Source organism: Ylistrum balloti, unplaced genomic scaffold, assembly GCF_031769215.1.
Source record: "Ylistrum balloti isolate Yb309-2 unplaced genomic scaffold, AGI_CSIRO_Ybal_v1 Utg370780, whole genome shotgun sequence".
In the NCBI taxonomy this organism is placed as follows: domain Eukaryota; kingdom Metazoa; phylum Mollusca; class Bivalvia; order Pectinida; family Pectinidae; genus Ylistrum; species Ylistrum balloti.
Genome location: NW_026782456.1, coordinates 105,088 through 131,228, shown reverse-complemented (window position 1 = coordinate 131,228; position 26,141 = coordinate 105,088). Strand labels below are relative to the sequence as shown.

At 36.0% G+C, this 26,141-nt stretch overlaps 2 protein-coding genes across 2 annotated transcripts in view; both read right to left on the bottom strand.

Annotated features, from left to right (window-relative positions):
• The window catches only part of LOC132558305 (extracellular matrix protein 3-like), a 117,755-nt gene extending 109,847 nt beyond the window's left edge, over positions 1-7,908 (bottom strand). Inside the window, exon 1 of the mRNA XM_060222851.1 lies at positions 2,901-7,908. Coding sequence (XP_060078834.1) covers positions 2,901-7,908 — 5,008 coding nt within the window. The remainder of the gene's footprint in view (positions 1-2,900) is intronic.
• Positions 7,909-15,715: 7,807 nt separating this feature from the next.
• Positions 15,716-26,079, bottom strand: LOC132558291 (CCR4-NOT transcription complex subunit 7-like). Its single transcript, XM_060222835.1, has 7 exons — positions 26,020-26,079; positions 24,069-24,271; positions 21,579-21,772; positions 20,662-20,823; positions 20,205-20,382; positions 17,801-17,878; positions 15,716-17,307 (listed from the first exon to the last, which is right to left on the bottom strand). Exons 2-7 carry the CDS (start codon positions 24,180-24,182, stop codon positions 17,128-17,130), a joined length of 906 nt encoding a protein of 301 aa, XP_060078818.1. The 5' UTR covers positions 24,183-24,271; positions 26,020-26,079; the 3' UTR covers positions 15,716-17,127.
• Between the last annotated feature and the right edge of the window lie 62 nt (positions 26,080-26,141).

The window sequence follows — 26,141 nt, the reverse complement described above, 5'->3', positions numbered from 1 at the left end:
GATATATTTCAAAACTTGTATGAAAATTACAATATGATCTTAGTAATTAACTTACATTTTAAAACTGAAACTTCAGATAACTGTAAAAAGGTTGAAGAAGAATTTTGATGGCAAATAGAATATAATGTGTTTAAAATTTTGTTTTAAATCCATATCAAAACATATCTCAAACAGTATGTACAGGTTTGAAATTATCCATACACCAAAGAAATAGCTATGAATATTTAATGATTGGTATCAATCACACTCCTTTTAGACAATACAAATAAAACATCACGAACATTATCTAAAATGTTCTCTGTATTTTCATACTGTCAAACTTCTATGAATTGAACTTCAATGATTCAAATACCTCCATGTATCAAAGTTTTTGTCCGGTCCCAAATTTTATTCCTATATTTTACTACTAACTTACCCCTTTATGAATCAAAGTTTTATATATCAAAATTTTTCGATGTATCAAAGTTTTTTCACAGACCATAAGCTGTGATAACGTAGTCATTGTCACCTCAAGATTCGAACAAAACGTTTACCTGTACTGTACAGGTATTTTCGCCCCATGGCAAAAATATTACACATTTCAAAGTAGAGTGCTAACTGACAATGGGATTACGATAGCCCACTATCATTAGCTCTGTACTACAGGGTTAATTAATGACTGGACATAGATTAAAATTTAACTGCCTACTTACAGGCCATGATATTTAATCAAAGATAATAGGATGTCGTTTGATGATCACCATCGCCATTGTGGTGATGGCATTTAGGTAGGTCTAATTTACAAAATTTTAGAAAAAAACAATCGGAGGAAATCCTATCACTTGTTTGATGATTTCACTCATTTCGAAAGTGTCACTTTTTAGTTTTAAGTATAAAAGCACGACAGTCATGGTGATTTATCTGTCAATCATGCATTCTCTGATTGATTCAGGTTAGCCATCGTCAGAACATCGGCAAACACTTGTGTAATTTCTATGGCCAAAGAAGTGTGATGTTAGTGCTGTTGTTTCTGGACAGAACACATTATGGTGTTAATTTGTTTTCTTTTGAATTCATTAGTGCCTATAACATCTATGTACCTGTCTTAAAACAATTAATAAAACATGTGAAGACCACCTGCTGTGCGTCATTTCATTCAAAATCACCCCGTAAAATGCATATACTGTGTGACATGAAGGATCAATTTCTCATTGATTTCTATCTAAAGTTATGTTTTTTTCATTAAATGAAAATGTTTTGTTTAAAGATAAAAATGCATCTTTTTTTATTTAATCTTGTATGTTGGTATTTTTTGTGTTTGTTCAGGTAGAAATATCATGTCATTGTTTTCATGTTCATGGCTTGATGTATCAAAGTGTTTTTAAGTCCCTTGAACTTCAAAACATCGAAGTTTGAGTGTAATTCAAACGATTTACATTTCAAACTTCAGACAAAATAACCAACTTCTTTCTAACAAACTAATAAATTATCTTGAAATATTGCTATTTTTCAGCAGGATTCATTGGAATTTTAAAAATTTTATGTCTAAAACTTATGGTAAAAATTGCACCTTCCTTACGATGATGTAAATATTTTTTCTATGTTTACTTATGACCAGCTTACTGCTTAACATGTAGGACACTTTGGATTTTCCTGTTTATGGTTGATACATGACATCAAGAACTCTGTATCAGCAAAAATCCACCAAGATAATCAACTACAAAACTTTAGACAATATAAATGTGTACTCAAATCTATTTCCTAGTCCTGTGTGGTCAGTGGTTAATGGTCTGTGTATAATGCGTTCTTTATTTTAAAAAGTCAGAGTTTGAACATAAGAAAATAGGTTTACCAGCACCAAAAAACTAGTTTTTTATTTATTTGTTTTCATTATACCTCCTGCATCATAAAACAAAATCATTGTGACTTGATAAAACACATTTTATGACTGTGAAATACTGATTTCATTTGATGGTCAGAAACATTCATTTCTCAAACTGTTTCATAAAGAGATAGACATCACAGACATTACTTTTACTGTCTACCCTTTAAAGACATTACTGCACCTGTTCCCTATGAATTGTCTTCCCCACTGACAGACATTACTGCACCTGTTCCCTAAGACATGTCTTCCCCACTGAGAGATATTGCTGCACCTGTTCCCTAAGACATGTCTTCCCCATTGAGAGATATTGCTGTACCTGTCTCTCCATTGAAAAGCATTGCTGCACATGTTTCTCTGAGACAAAAGTCTCCCCTACTGGGAGACAGAAAGTGCAAGCGTTTGTGTGGCCCTTATCTGCCTCCTCCTACCAAGGTATAGGACCATGTAGTGCTAAGTCCATCACATGCCAAAATTTCTGAAATTTATTTTGGATATTTGTTTTTAGAAACCAAAAAGATTTTGCCAGCTTGAAATCCACAAGCTTCAACTTATCACACCTATAAAAAGAGAGTGTTTTATACTGTATTAAAGTTTTGTTGGCAAGAACAAATATTTATCTTCGAATAAAACTCTGGATATTTGCTTCAGGTAGTGGAATGAGTACAAACACAGAGTATATATAGATATACTCATAATGTCGGTACAGACAGGAAATATTGGTAAAGGATCTCAATTCCTGATTGATACACAGCTGACAAAAAGACTTCATGCTTTTTAGAAGTTACTACATTTACCTAGCCCATCCATCATTCACGAAGCATGTCTCCATTTTAATTGTGTAATTCCACTGATAAGCAGCTATTTGATTGGTGAAAACATGCTGATTTAAAAACTTGAAATAGGCCAATGACGAATTCCTGATCATTCATCAATCAAAACTAATAACTAACAGAGGTTTAAATGTGTTACATTTGACAGCCAGCCAGGATTAATTTATAGCAGGTTGTCCATGTAGGCAGTGTGTATGATAACTCACCTTGGGTCCATGTTGAGATGTTGCTTTGATGTTTTCCCAGGTGTACCAGATGACCCCATCGTGGATACACAGTCAGTTCATACACAAGATTGTCCGAAGAACTGTCTCGGTCATCACACTGTAGGATGCTACTATCAAATTTGAAGCCCCAGCCCCCTTCTTCTAAAGGGGTAAGGGTAGTCCCACCTAGGTTAACAGTGAGGTGGGGTACAGCATTATCCACTGGTAGTATCTCGATTGGAAGGGTCTGGGGGTGACGAAGGGGTTGTTCGGTGTCTAGAAAGACGTAGAATTCACTATGGGTGCCGTCCGTCACGGTGAAGGAAATACTGTCCGAAAGCGTTTCCGAACCATCATGTTGGTAACTGATTTTGTTTAATTCAATGTCCTCTTGCGTAAACGTTGTCACAATTCGTGAATAATCATAGAGGATATTGCCATGAAGAGGGATCTGTGTTAAGGTATACTCAATACTACCACTTGGGGTATCCTTATCAATGGTTTTCAGCTCGAAGGGCGTAATAATCTTACTTGCCCCTTCCATGACCAGAAGGGTGCCAAACATCAGCACTGGTTTCTTGTTGTCAACATCCGTCAATGCAATACGGAACATCCTGGTCACAGGATTATTGCCATCAGTCACCTCAAATTCAAATCTATCCATCTTGACTTCACTTTTGCTTGTGTGAGTGTAACGAATTTTGTAACCTGCTAAATCAAGCTGTGTAAATGAGGTGATAGGTACCCCAGGATTGTCCAGATTCTCCAGGTAACCATGCTGGGGTACATTGGTGATGGTGTATACAAGATCTTCATCTGGAGAATTGGAATCTCTACTGCTGATGATGTCAGTAGTTAAAATCACGGAGCCTCCCTCTGGCAATCGTACACCTTTGTTAATTACCTCTGGGTAAGTAAGATCCAACCCAGCAACGGTCACATAGAAATAGCGGTCGACAAGAGGGTTCAGACCATCTGTGATCTCAAATTTGATGATGTCTCTTCTGCCTTCCAATCCTGTGTGAATATAGAATACACATTGATTGTCAATGTCAAATTGGGTGAACTTTGAACCCAAAGTCAAGTTTTGTGGTGGTAATCCGACCTTATCCAACAGCAGTATTCCTTGTTTCGGCATGCGGCGAATTATGAAAGTGATATTCAAATCAGGAGAGTCCAAATCTTCTGCTCTAAGAACCGAATTGGAAATAATTTTCTTTTCCCCTATTTTGTCTATTTCTAGTCCAGTGTTGACCGATAATCGGGGCGTTTCATCATCTACAGGAATAATGGCTATAGGTATTCTCTTTGTCACGTTAAATCTGCCATCAGTCGCCACCAATTCAAATGTGTCCTCGGTTGTTTCTGTATCGTCATGTTTGTACATTATATTGGATGATCCATCTATGTCCGTCATTGAGAATCGGCTGACAGGAAACGTACCTGCTAGGCCCCGTTGTTGTAATATCTGGCCATGTTTTGGTGGAACTGTCACAATAAAAATGATTTCGTCCGGTGGAACATCCTGATCAACAGCTGTCAAAATTGGGGTGTCAATTTTCATTTCTAACCCTTCCATCACTACAAATTCTCTGTCAAAGACCTGTGGAGGCTCATCATTTGTAGGGTATATAGAGAGGCTGAAATTGTATTCAGGTGACGAGTTGGTACCATCAGAGCAGTAGAATGTAAACATATCATGATATTCCTCTACACCCTGGTGAATACTTTGTACATAATTGATATTACCTACACGCAGTTCCTTGATGAAAAATGAGGTCACTGGCATCCCTACCCTAGATTTTTCCGATCCTGGAGCTGGGGATGTATTCTCTATATAACCATACTGAGGCTGAACTAACACAGTGCACTGTAATTTCTCGTCAGCAGAATCCTCATCCATAGCGTCCAGGTGGCGTGGTAGTAAGGCCTCCTTCTCGCCTTCTAAAACACCAAACTGGGCACCCAACAGCACATTTGGGGGTTGATTGTCCACTGGCATAATATTGACAACCACTTCAATTTCTGCCACCCTGTTGCCTTCTACCATAAAGTTTCTTGAACGATCTGATAGAATAAGTGAGAACTGATCTCGACTTTGGGTTGCCCCAACCTCCCCTCCGATGTGATGGTATTCTACAACACCATCCTGTAGATCTTGTTGGGTGAAATCTGTAGCTCTTTGTCCAGATCTTTTAATTACTCCCCTTGTCGGAGCATTTTCTATCATAAATATCAATGTAAGATCATCAGAATCAGGATCAGAAGCTCGGAATCTATCAGCAGCCAGACTCACAGACTGACCTTCGTAAACCTCCAAATCTATCTCCATGACATTTGACAGTGTCCCTGTTAGAACAGGGGCCTCATCATCTACAGAACGGATATTTACAATAAACTGCACTGGAATGAGATGGGCACCATCACTCAACTCTAAGGCGAAGGAGTCACTTTCTGCTTCCTCTCCAGAATTGACATAGATAATTTTCTGACGATTGATATCATGTTTGTTAAATGAATCCCCAACAACCAGTGTCTGCTCGCCTTTTTGAATTTCACCGTAGTCTGGTAATGACGACACAATAAAATGAATATCTGCATCATCTGTATCTGGGTCGATGGCATTTAAGTTTTGTGTGGTCAAAATCACCATTCCATTTTCTAATACGGTTGCCCCGGTGTTGGTAACTCTTGGTGGCTGGTTGTCAATAGGCTGAAGTGTGATGGTGAAACGTTGATCAGGAAGGACGTTACCATTGGTGTCCGTCACAGAAAACCCAAACTGGATAATCCTTGCTATGATACCAAGCTCAGCACTGGGTGGCTGGTAGCAAACTCTCTGGTGATTTACCTGCGACTGTGTAAACGTTGTGATGGGAACACCCGGATTCTCACAAAGAACAATGTTACCAGCACTCAATGGGGTGTTCCGATCTGTATCATATAAAGGAAGCGTAACTCTGTACTGCAACTGACGATCATTGGTGTCGTCATCGGTATATCTTAGCTGTTTACGCTTGATTGTTGTCATCTGAAATTCTTCCACTTTCATTTTAAGTTTAGTGTTCATATGTTGATACGGAGGCTGATCATCCAATGGAAGAATCTGGACTACAAACGTGTATGGTTGGAACGACTTGTTGGGTGGAACGTGTCTGTCCTCCAATGTGAATTTGATGTTATCTGTGACATAAGATGTTCGAAGAGATGCCGTGTGTTTATAGAAGACTTTGCCATCAAGAATATCCTGCTGAGTGAACTGGTTCACCACTTGTTCATACACACCGTTATTATAAAGCCAGTTTTGTGGGTCCCTTGGAATTTGGAACTGTCGCAACATAATTTTACCATTTTTGGAATAAGGAGGCTCAATTATGAAACTGATCACTGAATCATCACTATCAACATCTGTAGCACTTAATTTAAATTGAGAAATTTCTGCTAACTGATTTTTATAAATTTCTAAACCTGTGTTACTAGTTACAAATGGCGGCTCATCATCTTCCGGATAGATTGTAACAGGGAAGAGAAACTCCACATGGTGTTGACCATCTGTCATCCTGAACACAATATTATCACTGTTGGTGTCACTGTGGTCATGTTGATAAACTACCCTACCCTTATCTAAGTCGTCCGGTGTGAAATATTCTCTGTCACCTGGAATCATTAATTCACCATGTCTTGCCCCATCTGCTTTAAATATTTTCACTTTTTCTAAATTGTTCTCATCTGAGATCCTAAGATTTTGTGAACTAAGAAGCTGTCTTGATTGCCCTTCGAAAAGTTGTATTCCAGTATTGAGAGTCACTACAGGAGCAAGGGTATTCATAGGATTTACTACAATCATTAGTGGGAATGGGTCAGATTTTGCTCCGTCCAAATCCACCACCTGGAATTCTATTGTAAATGTTCGGGGATTATTAGCATCTATAGATGGAGGTTTATATGCTATTTTAAGATCAATAACATCTCTTTGATAAAAGGAATGGAGAGGTTGATCTCTATCGTCTGTACTTACAATATGACCCTGACCAGGTCCCAGAGGTCCTGTAATATTAAAAATTAATAATTCCATTGGTGTTTCTAAATCCTCTGCGGCTAGAACTGCTGGAGGAATTGCAGTCATTACAAATTGGTCCACAGCATTACCGTTACTGACTTCCATAACTAGGAATGCATTAAAAGATGGGCGGGGATTACGGTTTGTCCGAGCACCGGTCACCATAATTACTTTATGGAAATACTCTTGTTTCATTACTGCTCCATCCTCATCTAACAACTCAACTACCATCGGAATATAGTCCTTGTTTGGAGAATTGTTTTTGTTGGAGTATCTGTATTTTATACCCATTTGTAAAAATTCATCACACTCAACATCTGACAGAATAGTAGTACCATTTGCTACTATTCCAAATCTCGGAAGTCCATTTGATGTTGCTATGACAGATACTCGACAAACCTGGTTGGCTCTATCATAAGTAAATTCTGTATTTTTCCTGTTAATTGAATTAGAGACAGCATCAACAGAGGCTGACAGAGGGATGTTATTAGTGACAACTTCAAGCTGTACAAACGTGACAGTTACATGAACAGTAAACGGAATTATGTGAGATTCAGTATCAGATTCGTATCTGAGAAGCATCCTGATTGTGTCCTCCGTCGGTACACGTGCTCCAAAGTGCGTATACTGCACGTCCCTCGGTCCAAACGTGCATGGAAAGTGATCGGACGGGAGAAGTCTCCCCGGTCGTTGGGACAGAGGGTCATTGTCCAGTACAGAAATGACACACCTGTGGCCAGGTCTTACCGACAATCGTAACTCGTTGACTGGGTCCACGTACACGGTCCGTCCGAAGGGGACCTGTATCCCTGTGTTGACAATCAGTATGTCGCCTTTCTCTAACGACGTCTGAGAACACACAATACACAATAAAGCAGACACAATGAATGCTGCACAGGTGTGACTTGTAAGTCCCGTGCCCCCGAGTCTCACTCCAAAAGGGGCCATGGCACCCTATTAACTCCACTCAGCATTAAGGAAACGCACACGTTCTGTCGTCACCCAACACAGGTAGAAAGTTACAGACCATCTTCTCTCACCTTCCCGAGTTCACTGTGTGACAACAAACCTCGAGAGTCAACAGGCCGTGACGATTACTTCCGGGTGAGGTACGACGATTCGTATACACGATCATCCAAATGTGTCAGATATCACTTTACGCGTGCGAGACGTATCAACTACACGTGCACGTCTATGAGATGGCTCGCTAGTTTGTTGTAATCTGCTGTGCTGCAGTGAATGGCCTGGCCCATAATATTCGTCAGCTTAGCACCCAACGTACTTATTTCTCTGCGGAGCAGCACTGTTTACCATTGTGAAGTGGTCTATTGTAAACAGTGGGGCGGTACTTACCCAATAGTTGTGAGCTCGCGTGTTTTGTTTAGCCTACAAGGTAATTGTCGGTGAATGTAAAACAAACATAGTTATACAAGTAACGGATCGTCTCGAGAAGTGAGCTCATTGGTTAGTCGTTCCGTCAATCAATTGTTATATCAATCACGATCCTGAATAACCTCAAGCATATGTCAGCCTAGCCTGCACACGTGATACAAGCACTGATTGCATATGTATTCGATGTACGTTATTGTAAAATTTCAACAGCACACTACATTATAGCTACCTGGTAATGTCCCCATATGCCTCCACAAGGGTTTCTGAAGCGATGTTCTAAGCTATACCTAGCACAGCGAATTTCACAGAACTTTTTATACAGTATAATGAACTTTTTAATAAGAGCGTGTATTCAAGTCCTGGTACTTCAAGATTCAAAGTTTGAATGCCATCCTTCATACATGTTCTAAGGACAACATTTAAAGAAATCAATGGTCTTTCAATTTTCTTTTTAAGGAAAAAAAACCGCATTTTTTTTCATTCTAAATTTGAAATTATATATGCAAACGTGTACATTAAGTTCAAAAGATAACAAGCCATGTGCAGAGATGTTTTACATAAGTCTCTGCCAGGTGTTGATGAAGCAGAAAGGTTTTTTTTAACTTAAAAAAATCACCTAAATGGACTGTTTTCTGGTTTTGTGTCTGAAATGCTTTGATAACATTCTGGTGCTGTTGTTTCTAATCTATGTTAAAAGTAATCTCTGATGCCAACTTTCCTTTTAAAGGCCATACAACACTAGATCATTGCAGTTACCTCCCTTCACTAATCCTAGCAGTGCACAATTGTCAAAATGGCTGCAGCTATACTAAAGGTGCAGCTTTGTGACAATGCCAAACGCAGAATGTAAGATGCTGTATGAAAAATCTTCAATAGAAGATTAACGGAGGGACATGCAAGTTCAGATTTTATCTGCATTTCTCATTGATAATAAAAATAACAACACAATGCAGTGTTATGCTGATGGAGTAGTGGACTGGTCGTCCATTACATTTATTTACATTTCATAAAAAGACAACCAGCCTCACGCTCGCTACACTAGCATTACTACATACATAACTAAAATAGACAGGGTTAGTAGGTCACGGCCGGGGTCAAGCACATCCTCCGATCTGAAACCTCGCGCACAACATCAGCCCTAATGACAACTCTCACACCGGCCTTTGGTCAGCTAAATAATGGGAGACTTCTGTTTTCAGTTAGCTTAGTAGTGGGTGACTTTAACTATAATATAATATGAAAAACTCGCCACAAGATCAGATGCCAAACTGTGATACAATACCGTGGCATCACACCAAAAAGTCGGACCCCATACTGTGATACAATATTGTGGCATCACACCACAAAGTCAGACCCCAAACTGTGATACAATATTGTGGCATCACACCACAAAGTCAGACCCCAAATTGTGATACAATATTGTGGCATCACACCGCAAAGTCAGACCCCAAACTGTGATACAATACTGTGGCATCACACCACAAAGTCAGACTCCAAACTGATACAATATTGTGGCATCACACTTTTACAGTAATTGGTGATTCAATATAAGCTGTTTAAGGCGACATTACAATTTATTTTCATTCTGAAAAACTCAAAGGCCATGTAAAAAGATAATATATATTTCTTGACTTTTAAGTTGATTTAAAAGTCACATTATTAAATAATAACAGAGCAATTCAGTGAATATTATATCCCATTAAAATTTGTATGTCCTATGCATTGATTACTGGTCAGGTGTAAAATAACCACTGCTACTTAAACATGTGTATCTACACTGGCCACAGTTACAAGAGTACAGAGAGCTGACCATAGGCTCTAACACACACCATGCTCTCAATATGGATTCCTGGAGCACCCTGGCCAGTAATGGTAGCACACCCAAAGGTATGATGTGATTTACAGAAAAAAATAATAAAAACAAAAAACGCTATCTGTACTTCGCAATTTTTGATTAGAGCTATTCTGTCTAAAATGTTTCAAACTCCATAGAAGGCATCTTGTTTTCTCTTAGCTGGCAGACCTTTGGGACTCAATCGCTCTAGTTACCATTAATTTGAGTCGACTGATATTAAGACAAAAATATTTATATACATCTCGTGCCACGATTATGTCGATGGTAGTAGTGAGGCTCCTAAAACATGGCTGTCTTTGAAACTCATTTTTTAACCTAAACACTGTAAGTTTTAAGAAGAATTACAAAAGATGAACATTTTTGTATTAATCTAACACCCTTCCCCTAGTTGACAGTCTGTTCTGCATGGATATGCAGAGAATGTTTGGATACTGAGATATTTCTGTTTTAACACCAAACTCAGCGTAAGCACCCAACCCATAAACCCTCTCCAGGCCAACCAGTATTAGTTCTGCTCTCATAGCATCCTTAACTATTAAAACATCATTCTGTTTACAATCTCTTATAAAAGTCACTTCTGAGACTGTGACTACAACTCTACTAGACTAACAGTTAGTGGACTAACCAATGAAATCCGACAATGTTGTGTGGCAGTTCTAACCACATTGACAGGAAGACATTCCATATCTAGATGACTGCATTCTCACAGATGAGATAAGCATAATACAAAATCACTTTTTCCCTTCATAGCATTGTCCACACTTTGGACAAAAACTGTTACATGTTGGGGAGTTACTACAGTAAATCACTTCAAATTTCACAAACAGCTCTTTCAATGGCAGAATTGTGAGAATTTTAATGTGCACAATGAACATCAACAGTTCTAACTGTTATCCAATAAATATTTGCAACATGTTCGAATTGGTAGCTATTTTCATGAATGAATGTGAAAATATAAATGTGTTGAGAAATCGTAAGTGATTTTCTGTATGGTTTACTGCTGCCTTGATATACAACGTCACAAAACAAAATCATCACAGTCACACCTACTAACTGCCACATGATAGTGGCCCATAGGTTATCAATCATAAAAACATCTCAATATTTACCATATAGTAATGATTTAATGATGTTGAAATAAAAAAGCTTAATGATTTCACAAAATGTTATAGTTAAAAAACTTTTTCCTTGGCAAAAATTCAAATTAAGACAATGTTATAGATTGACAATGGTAATTTTTTACCACTTAATTAAAAACAAATTTCTTTTGAATTTCAATTTTAATGATTTTTTCACACATCTTCCAAAACCTGAAAGCCCTAAGGGTTCAACATACACCATTCTGACCCATAACCTTTCGTAAAATCCACACATAAAACAACTTGCTCACAACTTGTGAAGGGGAGATAACTCTGCATTTATAAACAAAGCACTTTTCTCAGCCGAGTTAACGTCCTCTTTTGTCAAGAGGCTGATGATGGCTAGATACAGACCAAGCCAGATAAAAATATGACACATTTCAGAGGAAAGCAAGAGATCCAAATTTCAGTATTTTGTTTTGTCAACTAATATATTTTTTTTTAGAGTAGAACTTCAAACTATCAAAAAATGCATACAAATGGAAAAGTTTGTTGATGAAACAGTGAACACAATTCAGAGTGTGATCTGTCATAAACTCTTGCTTTTCTCCTTTCAATTTACAAAATACTTAAAATAATACAAAATTTATTGGACCTGATGAAAGGCCAAATGAAGTACACATTAAATACAAAAGTTGTAAGCAGCAGACTGACAATATTGTATGTACAACACCATGGTATGACAGATAATATCTTCCTATGTACAGAAATTTAAAAAAAATATAATAAATCTGACATCAATGATAAAAAAAAAATTTTTGCAAAAAAGGCAGAAGTGAAAACAAATACAAATGATACTCCAGAGCAAAAACAGTGATTCTTCACATCTAGATCCAATATAAATACGACAAAATGAGAAAATGATATCATACAAAATCACTTACTCCTTCAACCCACAATAAGTTTGTTTAAACAATCAATTAAAAGATATCAATGTATGGGAAGTCTAAAATATTACACTATCCTACATGGTGTTATCAATACAACATCAAACAAAAACACAATAGGAATATTACAGATAAAATTACTCACTCAATTATTATTCTAAAATTCCAAAAAGCTTAGTTCATAACAGATGCCAGAGCAAACTCTGTGATTAAAATGAAGATACAGAGATTAAAAAAAATTACAGAATGGCACAATCTTCAGGGAAAAAAAGGTATGAAGTTAAAGATAAATACCCTTTGCCAAATTCATCCAGAATCTTAAAATACATCAATTGATGAATCTAATCTTTTGTAAAAAGGTAGGAATTATAATAACATTTCAGTTTGTCATATCACATATGATTGTTAGAAGTGTTTTGCGATATTAGACATCAATGGGATACAAAAATATGCTGGCCTCTGACAAACTCCAAAAAACTTGTCAAATTTATATATATGCCCTCATTTCAGATTTGATGGAATCTATTACGTAACGGGTTAAACAGAAAATGTAGGTCAATTTGACTCATCTGTGGTGTAACTACACATGAATAACAACATTGACGACTGTAGATTAACCACAAATATTAACATTACTCCCTGTCAAACAAAAACTTGAAGTTAAAGGTGCTGTCAGGGAGTTTTTGCCGGTCATTTGTGAACGGGGCATCTTTTTTTTATCACACTGGTACACACCAGTTTAAAGATTAGAATGTATACAAGCACTCTAGTGATCAAGATAATAATTATAGTGAAACTTTTCAGTGACCTGGATGATATATGGACAGAGGGCATCCACTTCACCAATCACAGTCATACACAGACAGGACTCAACAAAAAGAATGCAAAATATACATTCACAAAGGTCAAAGGTCATAAATCCTGCTAACATCTTAGATATGATTGTCAACATCACTTTTCTATGTCTCTAAAGCATGATTAAATTGTCTGACATCTTGTATCCTGTGTTAAAACAGAGGGATGAGTATGACAATTGACCTACATGAATAATACATTAGCAACTTATATATCACAATCAAGTGTATACATTGAAATTAAAAAAAAACATCCCATCTGGTCAAAGAAACTGAAGAAAGTTAAAATGGAAACACTGGTCATTTCATCGAATCCCTCCAAATCTTGGGATGTTCAGGGAATGGACTGACAAAGCTGCATTTGTTACTTATTGCACATCCAATAAAGATCATTTCACAGTACAAAAATCTCTCCAAAGAACACCAGGTTCATAAAAGATATCACAGGACAAAAGGCTCAAAAACCACTTTTGATGTTAAAGTTACGTAATTGACCATAAAATACTTGGTGGGTCATGGATATCACACTATTCCTATGTATCTTTTCTGATTCTATTAAAATCACGACAAATCTGAATCATATAGAACTAATCGTAATTACATCGTTTTATAATTTTTCGTGTTTTAGAGAATATTTAAAAGACAGAATAAAACAAAATAAAGTATTTTCAGTTGGAATTTTAGAACAATAAAAGCAGCAAAGCAAATGAAAAAACTCAAGTGATTGAAAAGAAAATTGATTTGGATTTAAAATCATTAAGTTTGAGTATTGGGCAAGCCTGTGTTTTACTGCATGGAGGAGAAATTCTCGAACAAGTTATATGATATAAGGTCTCAGATAACGATAATTTATATGATAATATTGTATGGGTTTTTGACAGATGTTTTGGAGTGAAGTTGTACATTAAAATACTCTTATTTTCAAAATAATGAATTTATTCTTGACCTTGTAAATCATTTATCTGTTTTCATAATTGACACCTGAGCTATCCATTAAACATGCCAAGAGAAAAACAAACAGAAGCATTGAAGTTTTCAAGAAACTGGCAAAAACCTGTAACACTACAAGAGCAGCACTCACCTGGTATTTATGTACCAGCCAAATATCATGGCCTGTTAGTTTATGAGTAGAATTTTTTAAAGGTTTTCACAAATTTGACCCCTGTGACCTTGAATATAACTCAAGGTCATTTCTTTTCGCAACTTTGTTGGGCTTCATCCTGGGAGCATTACTAGCCAAATATCATGTCTCTAGGCATTTTAGTTCATGGCAAGAAGTCATTTAAAAGCGTTAATAAATCTGACCCCTATGACCTTGAATGTAGATCAAGGTCAAACTTTGTCTGGCTTCATTCCAGGAACATGCCAGCCAAACATCAAAACATTTGGTCCCTTGGTAATGAGAAGAAAGTATTTAAAGGAAGCGACGACGGTTGGTCAACGGATGCTGCACCACAACATAAGCTAACTTGACCCTTCTGGCTAGGTGAGCTAAACAAGAGGCACATTGGCCGTAACAGTCATCTGACTATAAAGACCTATATATATGAAAGAGACAAAATAGACCTAAACTAAATTGTTCAACTTCTCTACAGCTTACATAGAAGACATGTTGGTTCATTAAGACAAAAGCAAAAAGGAAAAAAAGCAAGCTACTGGCTCAATATCAAGACTCTTGGCCTTTCGGTTATTGAAAAGAAGCTGTTGAAGCATTTTAACACAATGACCTGTGACCTTGAAATTTTGTCCAATATCAGTACCACTTGCCTTTTGAGAAGAAGTCATCTTGGTTGAAATCCTTTCAAGTATTAATAAGGAACAGCATTTTGAAGCAATATACTGTCTTATTTTCCGTTTTGGGGCCCAGCCCCAAAGTCCCTAGGGTTGAATCAAATTTGTGAAGCTATGAAATAATTGCCTACCCTAACTGATAAATCGGGCCAAAGCTTGTTGAAATCCACAAAGACAGAAAGGAGGAATAGGGTTTTAAATCTAATTTCAGCACCTCCCCCATTTGGGGCCCCTCAGGTTCAAATCAAAATTCTGAATATAAGAAATGACTACTCTCACCGAATGATGCATCAGACAAAATTTGGTTGAAATCCATCCAGATATGAAATAGAAGTAGGGTTTTAAAGAAGAAGTGTCTGCACAATAAATGATGAAGGACGAAGCACAACGACTATTGGTCATTTTGACCCGATGGGTCAGATGACCTAAAAACACAAATATCCATCAATCTGTGGAACATTTCTAATATAAAAAAAAAATTTTAAATGTTTAACCATGGAATACTAACTGAGAACAAAAAGTCTTTCCCATTTATACACTGTTGTTTTTAAACATTCTGGAAATATTTTTATATTTGAATGTGCCTTATGCAAAAATCATTTTCGGTTAGTGTTAAAATCTAATGAAACTATCATTTTGTTAATAATTTCTATGTCATCTTGAAAGGAAAACAAAATAATATATGCTCATAAAAACTTATCTATAACTTTGTGATTCATCAAGTAAACAATATCAGGGATTGGAAAATGCAGACTTTTAAGTAAGTAAGATTGTAAGTACTGAGCAGTTCCAATAATCAAAAATTTATTTCAGTAGTAGCCAAATTTTCATACCACTGACTTCTATTAAGTAATTACAGCAACAACTCAGCACAATATGTTTCATGAATTCTTATAGAAAAAAAAAACAATAAAATTCTGTCAAGAGATATATACAACCAGAATTTATAGTCATCTTCAACCCATACTAGAAAATGCTTGCCAGTTCAACTTCTGCACTTTTATTTTAAGCAAAAGAAACTTGCTGATGTAGACTTATATTGGTACAGGGTGTTGAAAGTGACACCAGGAAAAATTTTCACCAGAATTGAAGGCTATGAGGAAGATGTCTCACTATATATCAAATATTTTACATGTTTTAGGTTAAAATCTCAATCATAAAATAAGAAATGAAAAGTATGCTTACCTACACAGAATACTTCAGCAAAACAATAGCAAAAATCAAAGTAACATTTGTTTCTAACTCTACTCTAGTATCTTATCACTTAAAATGTTGTGACTGCTGTTGTTTGGGTAGCTTACACTTGTCCGCTGTCCTTATCCGTGATGTATGATACCAAGGTTTTAAAATATCAAACATCCCGAGAGAGAAGTGTGGTACAGAAGGTTGTTACATGCCAGGCTGTTTTACAGTGGTAGGATACTAGATAAGAAACATTTACAGACACAAGTAGACATACAAGTTTCCAGGATTACGTGAATGACCCCGACTTAGTTTAAATGTCCCATGCCTAATTACAAAAATTACATTTCAATGATTCATGAGTGAAAATACTACAGTGATGGATTGTTTAGCAGCAAAAGTTACATCTTCAAGGTATTCAAAAATATCTATTACATGTAACAGACATGTATGAGCATGAAATTTTACTATAATTAAAAACAAAATAACTATCAGAAAACTAAGCTGAATTAGAATAGTAATATAGAGTTCCAAATTTGAAATGTAGAAATTTAAAAATGAAGCTTTCGATTTGACCTGTAGCATTTGGCACCTGTCCAAGTACAGTTCAGAGAAATTTCACCTTATGATTAAGTTTTGCTGCTAAGCAGGAGCAACATTTTGGACATCAGCAATGAAAGATTCCTTCCCCTCGACTCGTCACATGAATGTGGTCAATATGAGAAACATGTGTCATAGAGAAGTCACGACAATGTGATTCTACATACTGTCTGGCCACTGGCAATACAATCATGATAAAAACCTGGCAAACACAGGAGGAGTAGGAAGTATGTTACAAGCATGAGATTGAAATAATGTCCCTGTTTCAAATTAATATCACAGTTAGAAAGTGGCTGGCAATAGGTGGCCCAGCCTTCCCTCGGACACTCTGTCCGCATGTCCTGCAGGTCCAAATCTTTTAGCTGCCATGGCATTCCGTGACCGTCTTTTCTACCAACCACTCCTGACCCCATGGTGATATTCCAAAATGCTGCCGACGGTTACATGTATTCATCGTGTGTTAAGTCCTATGAGTTTGTTGTCGTCGTGGAGTTAGTATCTTCTGACGCTGTCGCTGCCGCACTTGTATGATTCTGATGGAGCAAGCTAATGCTATCATAGCCAGCACCATTCTGTACATAGGATGTCCCGAGTCCATAAAGGTGGCCACAATACTTTACATCATCTATGTTATCTTCAAAGAACATCTACAAGAAGCCAAACTTTACCATAAACAACTATATCCACCTTCAACTGACATTTTCTTTACCTCAACAACACATCAAAATAGGTACAATAAAAACAATTTAATAATAAAAAAAACTTAATAATCAAAAAAAATTTCATGGTTTTACAAAGTCTTGAAACAAAACAAGCTATTTTCATGGAAGTTCACAAATAGAAAATTTTAAGGTGTCAAGTTACTTTTGTGTTTTTATTCAAACCATGAAAATAGCAAAAAAAGAATCCCACAAAATCGATAACTTGTCATGTACCAGGTATTTTGGATTGTTCGCCGAGTAAATTACTACTCATTATCTTAGCATTGTTAACAGGGTAGTTAATATACTTTCATCTCAAACTCATCTCCCAATTGTTTTACAATAAATGTCAGTAAGTTCATCATCCATACAAGTAATTTCTAGCAAGCTCTGCTATCAATAATTTTGAACAGAAAAAAAAGTGAGACATTAATTTTACCTCTCTCATTTTGAAGAAAGCTGCTCCTGTTAATAAACTATCACTACCAGCTTGGTGCTGCGGTCCTATTCTCTCTATCTGAAATCACAAATAGCCAGTTAAAGTTCTTAATCATCTGAGGAAACACAATCAGGTTTTTAATCAGAAATACAGAAACAGGAATGCAAGTTGGATTATATGTGCAGAAACATCAAACAAGTATATATAATTTGGCGAAAAATTCAAAGCTTATGCATGAAGTCAATTACCTATACAAAATGTGATCTGTAATAAGAGTAAAGTGATATTATTAATTTTCATGGGAGGATTTAATTTTATTGATACTGTGGGTACTCTTACTGGTTACAAAATTTATTTATTTATCCACAAAATCAAAGGTTCACAAAATTGTTATTGTTCGGAAAACCACAAAAATTGAACCTCCCAAGAATAAATGATTTCACAGTACAGCTTAAGGAACCATGCCCATTTTTACATATTGGTTTGACCAGTTTGATTAAAGTGAATCATTCATGAAACAAAGACATTCCAACTCATCACATTTTCCTTTCTGAGAAGCCGTGACAGAGCCTTTCATGACCTGTTTAATATTTGTAGGTGCATCCTAATTCATCCCTGAAACGTTACATTTTAAGTATTGTTCTCATGAAAGAAAAAGGCCTTGAACCTATAGAGTGTTAGCAGTGTGCTACTACATATATCCTGTTTGGTCCTACATGACTAGCAGTTTGACAGATCTACAATTTGGGTGTCCAAACAGGTTTTTTCAGTAATAAGAGATATTACCCTTCTTCCACTACAGTTAAAGTCTGTTTTTGCTGAAAATCGGTCACCTTAACTTTTTTCAAAGCAACTGTCTCTTGAAAACATTCTTATCAGGAGAAAAGCAGAAACATGCGGTACAACAAAATTCTTTCAAAATGAATCTTCAACAATTAAACTGGTTCAGTGTTAGCCAATTAGAAATGTTCATGGTTATATCTAGATTCCTCATTCAATGAAAAACTTGTAATCATTTAGGTGAAGTTAACAAATAAACAAGGGAAATCAGAAATCATTTAATTTTTCTTATGAATTACTGCAAACTTCAGAATATTTACTCATAAGTTTTACATGAATTATCTGAAGTACAGTTGAAACTCGTCTTGGTATCACGTGAGTCAAAATAATTTTCAAGTCCCAATTTTTTTCCTTCTATATCTTTGTAATTTTAGTTCAGATGACTCGAATTTCATTGAGTTGGGGCGACTGTCAGTCCATTTAATTGTAAGGCAAGGGAAAAGTCATTCGTTGTCTCAAAATTAATTTTTGTCAAAACATTGGCACGTCTTCTGACGAATTTGGTCAATATATACACAGAGTAGAAAGTCACCTGTGACTAACACATGGCTAATTACGGCGTATTGGTCCATTGTACACACAACACTTGTTCTCTGGCAATTAATTACTAGTTTGATCATTCAATTAAAAGTTGGCAATTTAATTAGTGTCACTATCCTGTACATGGAAAAAGTAGCACGCTTACACGAAACATCTAAACATTTAACAAGGTTGCATGCATCTTCAGGAAGTAGAAAAATGAGACCGTCATACCTGTACACATTTTTTAACAAAATCTGATCCCCACAATTCTGAGAGAAACTAATTTTGAACTTGTTTGCTTTAGGAGTGTGATCAAGCACTTTGTCAGATTTAGTGTTTGGATAATGAAGTGCTGAAAGTATTTTCTATTGCCATACCTATGCATGATTTGTTAAGTCTAGTGCTTGTGCCATGTTTTCTGTAACAGGTAAAAACTTACAAGCGCCACGCTCTTTATATATTTATTTATTCTAAATAATGTCATATTGATATGATCTGTAGCTTCATACATTGTTTCTTACAGCGCATCAAAAGCAAATTTTAATTTGTTTTATTGTTATTCCATAAAATATATGATGTATATGTGCTTGGTCAGTAAGGGTATATGTGTATGAACAAGGTGAGTACAAATGTATTTGATTGGAGTTGTTAGTGCATGTTTCGCTGTTTGTTTGCTATTGTAGCCCTACTTCATTCAACTGTAATCAAGATCAGGAAACTGATATCACCAACCTCATGTATACACTTCATTGGAGTTGAAATTCAGATAAGTTGAAATATTTTCCACCGTCCCCTGAATTTCGAGATAACAAATTTCAACTGTAATATACTGTAAAATTGGTCATTTTTGTGGGGGATTTATTGTTATTCTGTTTTTGGTGTGATTCATATGTTCATGAACTGTTAAATTAGTATTATAAGTAGAATTATTGAGTTATATTTATCAACGAAATTTAATGTCAACAATATAGCAACGATAAACCACAAAAATTGTGCCCACGAAAACATAATTTTACAGATGTATCATCAACATCTTGCTCACCTCAAGCTGTTCAGCAACTTCTTGAAGACCGCCTTTGAGATTTTTACAGCTCTTCATCAGATATTTAACATCGTATATATTTGGGAAGTAAATCCGTAACATCTCGAAAAAGTCAGATTCTTCCCTTGGCAGTTTCGAGTCGGTCAGCATCTTTAGCAAATAACCGAAGTCATACCCGCTGAAATAAAAATTCAGACTGAACAAAACACTCATACAAAATATTCCCTTGATTTTAGAGTATTACTTCGGAACGATTGGACACACCATTATCTTACATACATTTATAACGAAATCTGTACAAGCCACTTTAACCCAACCCGCCCCCCCCCTCCACTATAAGATATATTCCACAAGGTTTAACAAAACATCTCAGTCAGAGGGGGACATTTGTTGTTTAATGAACAGAAAATAACAAGGATGGACTTATTGGCATTTGATAATAGTAACAGTCCTTTACCTGTGGAAAGATAACCATTTAACCTCCTCATTCAAAACAATCCCAGATGTCATTAAAAGTTCTGCAAAGTCATTAACATCAATGCCATCGTTTATGTGTTTTTCAAATTGGATTCCCGAGTTCTGGAGGAGATCGATGGATTCCTGGGCATACATGTCCTCTCTGTAAATGAAAGTAAATCATATGTCTAAATGACACCTATCCATCACGCAGAATAAATATACAACTATCACACAAATACAGTAGAAGATCATGCCTTTCAGACAAGGTCTTACAATAGTTTAAAAGTATCTAACAAGGTCAATGAAATGATATTTCACTAGCTGTGACATGTTTAATACTATATAATTCTACTAGGGTTAATAACAGCTCACATTTATCATAAACAAAGCTTGTAATTAGTCAACTTACAAAAGTATCAGGTGATACAATTAATAAAGTTACGATCATGTAGTTCCAGATGGACCATAGTGAGTCAGAAGTATCACAAGGGACACAATATATAGTATAGTTTATCCTTGTTGTTAGGTTAATCAATATGGATTCACTCTTTATCCTTAGCAGATAAGCATGGTAGGACATTCTACCTCTCAAGTTATACCAGAACTTTTACAAATCCATTTCAATATCAAATAAAACTTCTGACCAAGCAGACATTGATATGAAAATCTGACTTAAAGGAAAATCATTTTAATCAACATAGGTCAAAATTGGAGTAAAAATTCTCAAGAATAATTTGCATATGTACAAGTAATTGGGAAATATGAGAGATCTATTCATTCGTTTTTAAAAATGATATGAACAAAAGTTGTTTGACCACAGCCCCCACCCCTCCAATCGAAGGTGAGCGAAAAAAATATTGTAGGTGTATAGAATGTGAGTTTGGTGGATTGATAGATCCAGTAAGGAACTCTTACGTCAGGTTATATTTGAAGTTGAATTGCCAAGTTGATACTGGCTCTGGCGTTTCACCCAACTCATTCTGAAACGTGACTCCAACTTGGATTATCTTCAGCAGGTCAACATTACACCGGAGTAACTGGTAAGAGTAATCTGCTGTACTTCGGAACTCCCCAATAGGACGGGCAACCACACCTGGAAACTCTGTGTCCTACAAATGAAGGATTTACTTCAATATCACGTAGCTACAGAAAGGACAAAGGTGACATTTTCTTCAGAAGTTGAAATTTAGATATCATATTTTCTACTGAAACACCATTGCTGCCTCATTCCCAGTATATCAAACAGACTTTATGAATCTTTATATTTGACCAAACACTAACATTGTATGAATGTATTAAACCAACAAAGAAATGACTTCATGTTACAATTATTTATTCTGTTTATCGATCCTTATCAATCAGGTAAAAGTGAAATGATCAATCAATTCGGATAAACTTTTGTCTTGATTAATTACATCCACAATACTTCAGGAGTTATGACCACTTTTACTTCATGGCAAATTGAAGGCACAAGTAAAGTAATATGATGGGTCTAGAACACATTTCAAGAGAAAAAAAATCAAAGTGCCAAGATCACCCATAAGTGTGGTGCTGGGTGAATCGAAATAAAGAAACGAAGGAAGAGGTATATCAGTGTGGGAAAAAAATGAAGAAAGCACAGAATGCCCTGTTTACCAGATATATTTCAATTTTCATCGCCATTCATTTATTCCAATAAATGAAACAATGTTCAATGACGAGAGGTATGGCACTGGAATTACGTTTAGTAATCAGACATGCTGATGATGTAAATGGAGGTTCCCAACATCAAGTCCTACCCAGATGAGAAAAATATGAGTGGACAGGTTACAACTGACCAGTCTGTGTCAAGTGTGGCTCTTAAAATCTGCACTGATGTGAACACTTGTAGTGGCACGGTTAGGCCACATACAATCAGCATACTTTGAGCACTGAACTATAGTAGCAGACTCTCTTAAAATATTTTTTAGTGCTGATGGGAATTGATGGAGATTTCAACATAAACTTTCAGTTATAGTAACTGGTTACTGTTTTTGTGACCATCAATTCAAGGTGTATTTGAGCATTGCACATTTTAATTTTTAAATACAAAGTGTATGTGTTGAACTTAGGAGTCCTACATGTATCTATATTCATACTAAAGTGGCCTATTACGTAAATTCTTGCTTGCAATGGCACACCATCAGAACTGTCACCAATCTAGAATACATTACTAATATTCATTAGCAAATTATACATGACGTAATCTACACACTACTTTAATCATATCTAGGTAGTTTGCTGGCCCCGTTTTATTCTCTTGGTCATTTCATGTCCATGATTACTAACAAAGCTTGCTACTGATTCACAGTACAAAGCCAGCTCTAGACTAGTAAAGTATCCTTTCGTTAAAAAAGAGTAATTAATGAAAACTTCAATGTTAATCAAATTTTCAATGACTATCCCATGTTAACTGAGCAGTTTTTCATTTAAAACATGGTCGGAAATCTGCTATTGCCATTTCAATTAGAATATGATTATCTTAGTAACACTTACCATTTTTCAATAGACATATGAGAGTGATTAAACAATTTAAGGCTAGTCATAGAATAAAGACCTTGTTAAGAGAGTATGAAACATCCAATGGATAGACAATGGAAGGTAACTTTAACACTAGAAGATAGGCAAACCACTTTCTTACAAATAGACAAAAGTAACATAGTAATATGTGCATAAAGTAGGTAGGCATTCTCAAAGATGAATTAAGTAACTTTATGAGAAGTATACAATTTCGTTTTAATTTGCTGATTTCATAAACATGTATTGTGCAAAATAACAGTATCAACTACTACACCAATAATTTCAAAACACACTGTACCCCTTTCACAGAGGTAGATATATCTTTTTTGAAGAAATAATGAAATTCCAGGTTTTAAATCTGGTGATGATTACACATGCTCAGTGTCTGAAAAATGACCAATGACAGACAGATACTTTTGAAGAATATAAAGGAGTGACACCTAACTTCACATCCAGTCTAACATACAGTTATGTGACCTTGAGATTTGTTTGATGGACATCAAAGTATCAAAACTAGTCGTCTCATCTTACCCACAGGGTGCCATACTTGTAACCTTCAATTTTGCCATGACATATTCCAGTGATGCAGAGAGCGAAATAACCACTGGAGTATAAAGGATGATTTAATTGCAATCCTTCGTATAAATAGTTTAGTCCGAGTCAGTTATCCAGTTGGCATTTTTGCTAACCATCCCAACCCTAAAAGTGACAGCATTGACTCTTCTCAGCTGTAACTATAAAACTTGAACAGTAAAGCATAACTACATGCAAGACCCAATGTATTATTTACATTGATGAAGACCTAAACTCATTACTACATTAATATAAGTCTGACTAGGCAGTGTATTACTTCTGTTTTCTGTTTACCATTGCAACATATCTGTACTTGGTGACAACATGTCTGATTTTCCTGAACTCCTCTTCTAGATTATTTTGCCACACGTCCTTGATACCATACTCTGTTTGTGCTATTGATGGCATGCTCGCAGCATATCTGGGGACACGACCAAGCCCTCTGACAGCTCTTTTGCCAATATCAGTTGCAATCTAATATTTTGTTACTCTCTTTCCTGGAAAGAAATAAAATAAGTAGTATATTAATTTGTCATTGGACTATACACAGATTCTTATCTATTCCAGTGCTCCAGATAACTTTTTGACATGTGGGGTTTTCACTCCTACCTTTATAAATTGAGGGGTTTTTTCACCCCTGCCTTCAACAAGTGTATGGGTTTTTCCATATTAGGGTAACACTGAATTTGTAAACATTTTTGACAGCGCCATATTTGCTATGCGACTGGTTTATAATCACGATCAAGAAAGAGCTTGTTACGAGTTTCGTTTACTTGATAAGTGTCTGTTTGACTTAGATTATTGAGTTTTCTAACTACGTAATATTGGAGCCGGACATTGACGCAGAGTCCGGATTTCGCACGGGTTAATGACGCAAATCTTATTTTTTTCCTAGCGTGAAATTAGAAATATTGTGCGTGAAAACGCATTCACGCAGGCTATCTGGAGCACTGTATTCTTATACCGTTAATGTTCATCCAATTTGCTGTACAAAAGCCCCCGCCCCCTTTAAAAATGTGGATTCTTGTGTACTAGGCTGGAGTAATGAAAAACAGCCTGCTATTGGTTGGGTTTGAACTAACAACCTTTCTATCTCTAGTTGGACTCTCTTATCGCTTGACAAATGGAAAAACCTAGCCAAGGCTAGTAAGGCAATATGTACTTTCAATTTCTACACTACTCCCTCCTTCGCAAAGTCTTCAACCCAAAAATAATAACAACCCAGATTCAATATCCCCAAGGACACATATCAATCTCCTCTAGCTTCTACCCAACGGCACCAAATCTGTAATAGGAAGGAGTAACAAAAAACTAACAACCTTTCAGCCTCTATGCAACCACTCTACTGCTTCACTAAAGGGAAATTCTCCTCAGCCAAGACTAGTTAGGTGACCTGTACTCTCAACTTTTATATTTGAACAGAAGTTTTAAATGTCAAGAGTTGAAAATTCACTCTTTAAAGTTTCTATAGCATAAATAGTTTCCACCATTAACCACCATGTCTTTCCCTCAATCAGGTGTGTTTTTACAGTGTCAAATAGCACAGTAGAATTAAATTGCATTCTGAAGTCAGACAAGATTTTGATCTCTTCTCAGCTATTGGCTTGGATGTAGTGATGAAGCCAAATTATTAAAGCAATGAAAGTTAAATACATGTACACTTTACATAAGTTTTTTTTCCTTTTACTAGAGAACACAAATAATTGCATGAATCTGTTGAAACCAAATGAACCTTGTAGAATTTTAAAATGCTCTTGATCCAAGACCGATTTTTGAGAGGCAGGGCTATTCAGTGTTATTAAAATGACATGGTGGTTAGATCCTTTATCAAATCGATTAAAGACGAAAATTGAAAGTATAGCATAAAGACACAAAAGTACCGATATTTGTACAAATAAATTGTCTCTGGACTTCTTTATGGCCTCCAAGCGATTATAAAATTTATTCAACAAAATTACACATGCCATATATATCTTATTTTGCTCCTCTCTGTATGTCGTTCCTGGAAATCAGAAGTTGTTAATTTGTTACACAGTCACAAACAATAAATTGCATAAGCATGCAACATGAAAGCTTATTGCCCGAAAGAGGTTCTGAAAGCTGTGATAATTCTTGTATGTTCGTAGTATCCTCCGAGTGTATCGCGTGGTTTCATTATGAAGCGTGTTTTAGTCACACTGAAAGAAAACAATGCTTAAAAGAAACAAAAGAGTTCCAAACAATGAAACTATTTCATTATACCTACCACGACTAAACTAAATTAATAAGCATGTAGAACTGTATTTTTGAGGGCTACATGTCTTTGTGATATTCTTGACCGCGATCGCCGACTGCGCATATGAACAGGAAGTTATTTTACCCCAATAA

What these genes read in the sequence shown, in the direction of transcription:
- LOC132558291 (XM_060222835.1), bottom strand. Translation starts at nt 24,182, where the DNA reads ATGCCATCAATAGCACAAACAGAGTATGGTATCAAGGACGTGTGGCAA. An exon ending in AGTACAGATATGTTGCAATG is followed by an intron (nt 21,773 to 24,068) that starts GTAAACAGAAAA and finishes CTTCATTTGTAG; the next exon opens with GACACAGAGTTTCCAGGTGT. An exon ending in AAGTTGCTGAACAGCTTGAG is followed by an intron (nt 17,879 to 20,204) that starts GTGAGCAAGATG and finishes TTGTGATTTCAG; the next exon opens with ATAGAGAGAATAGGACCGCA.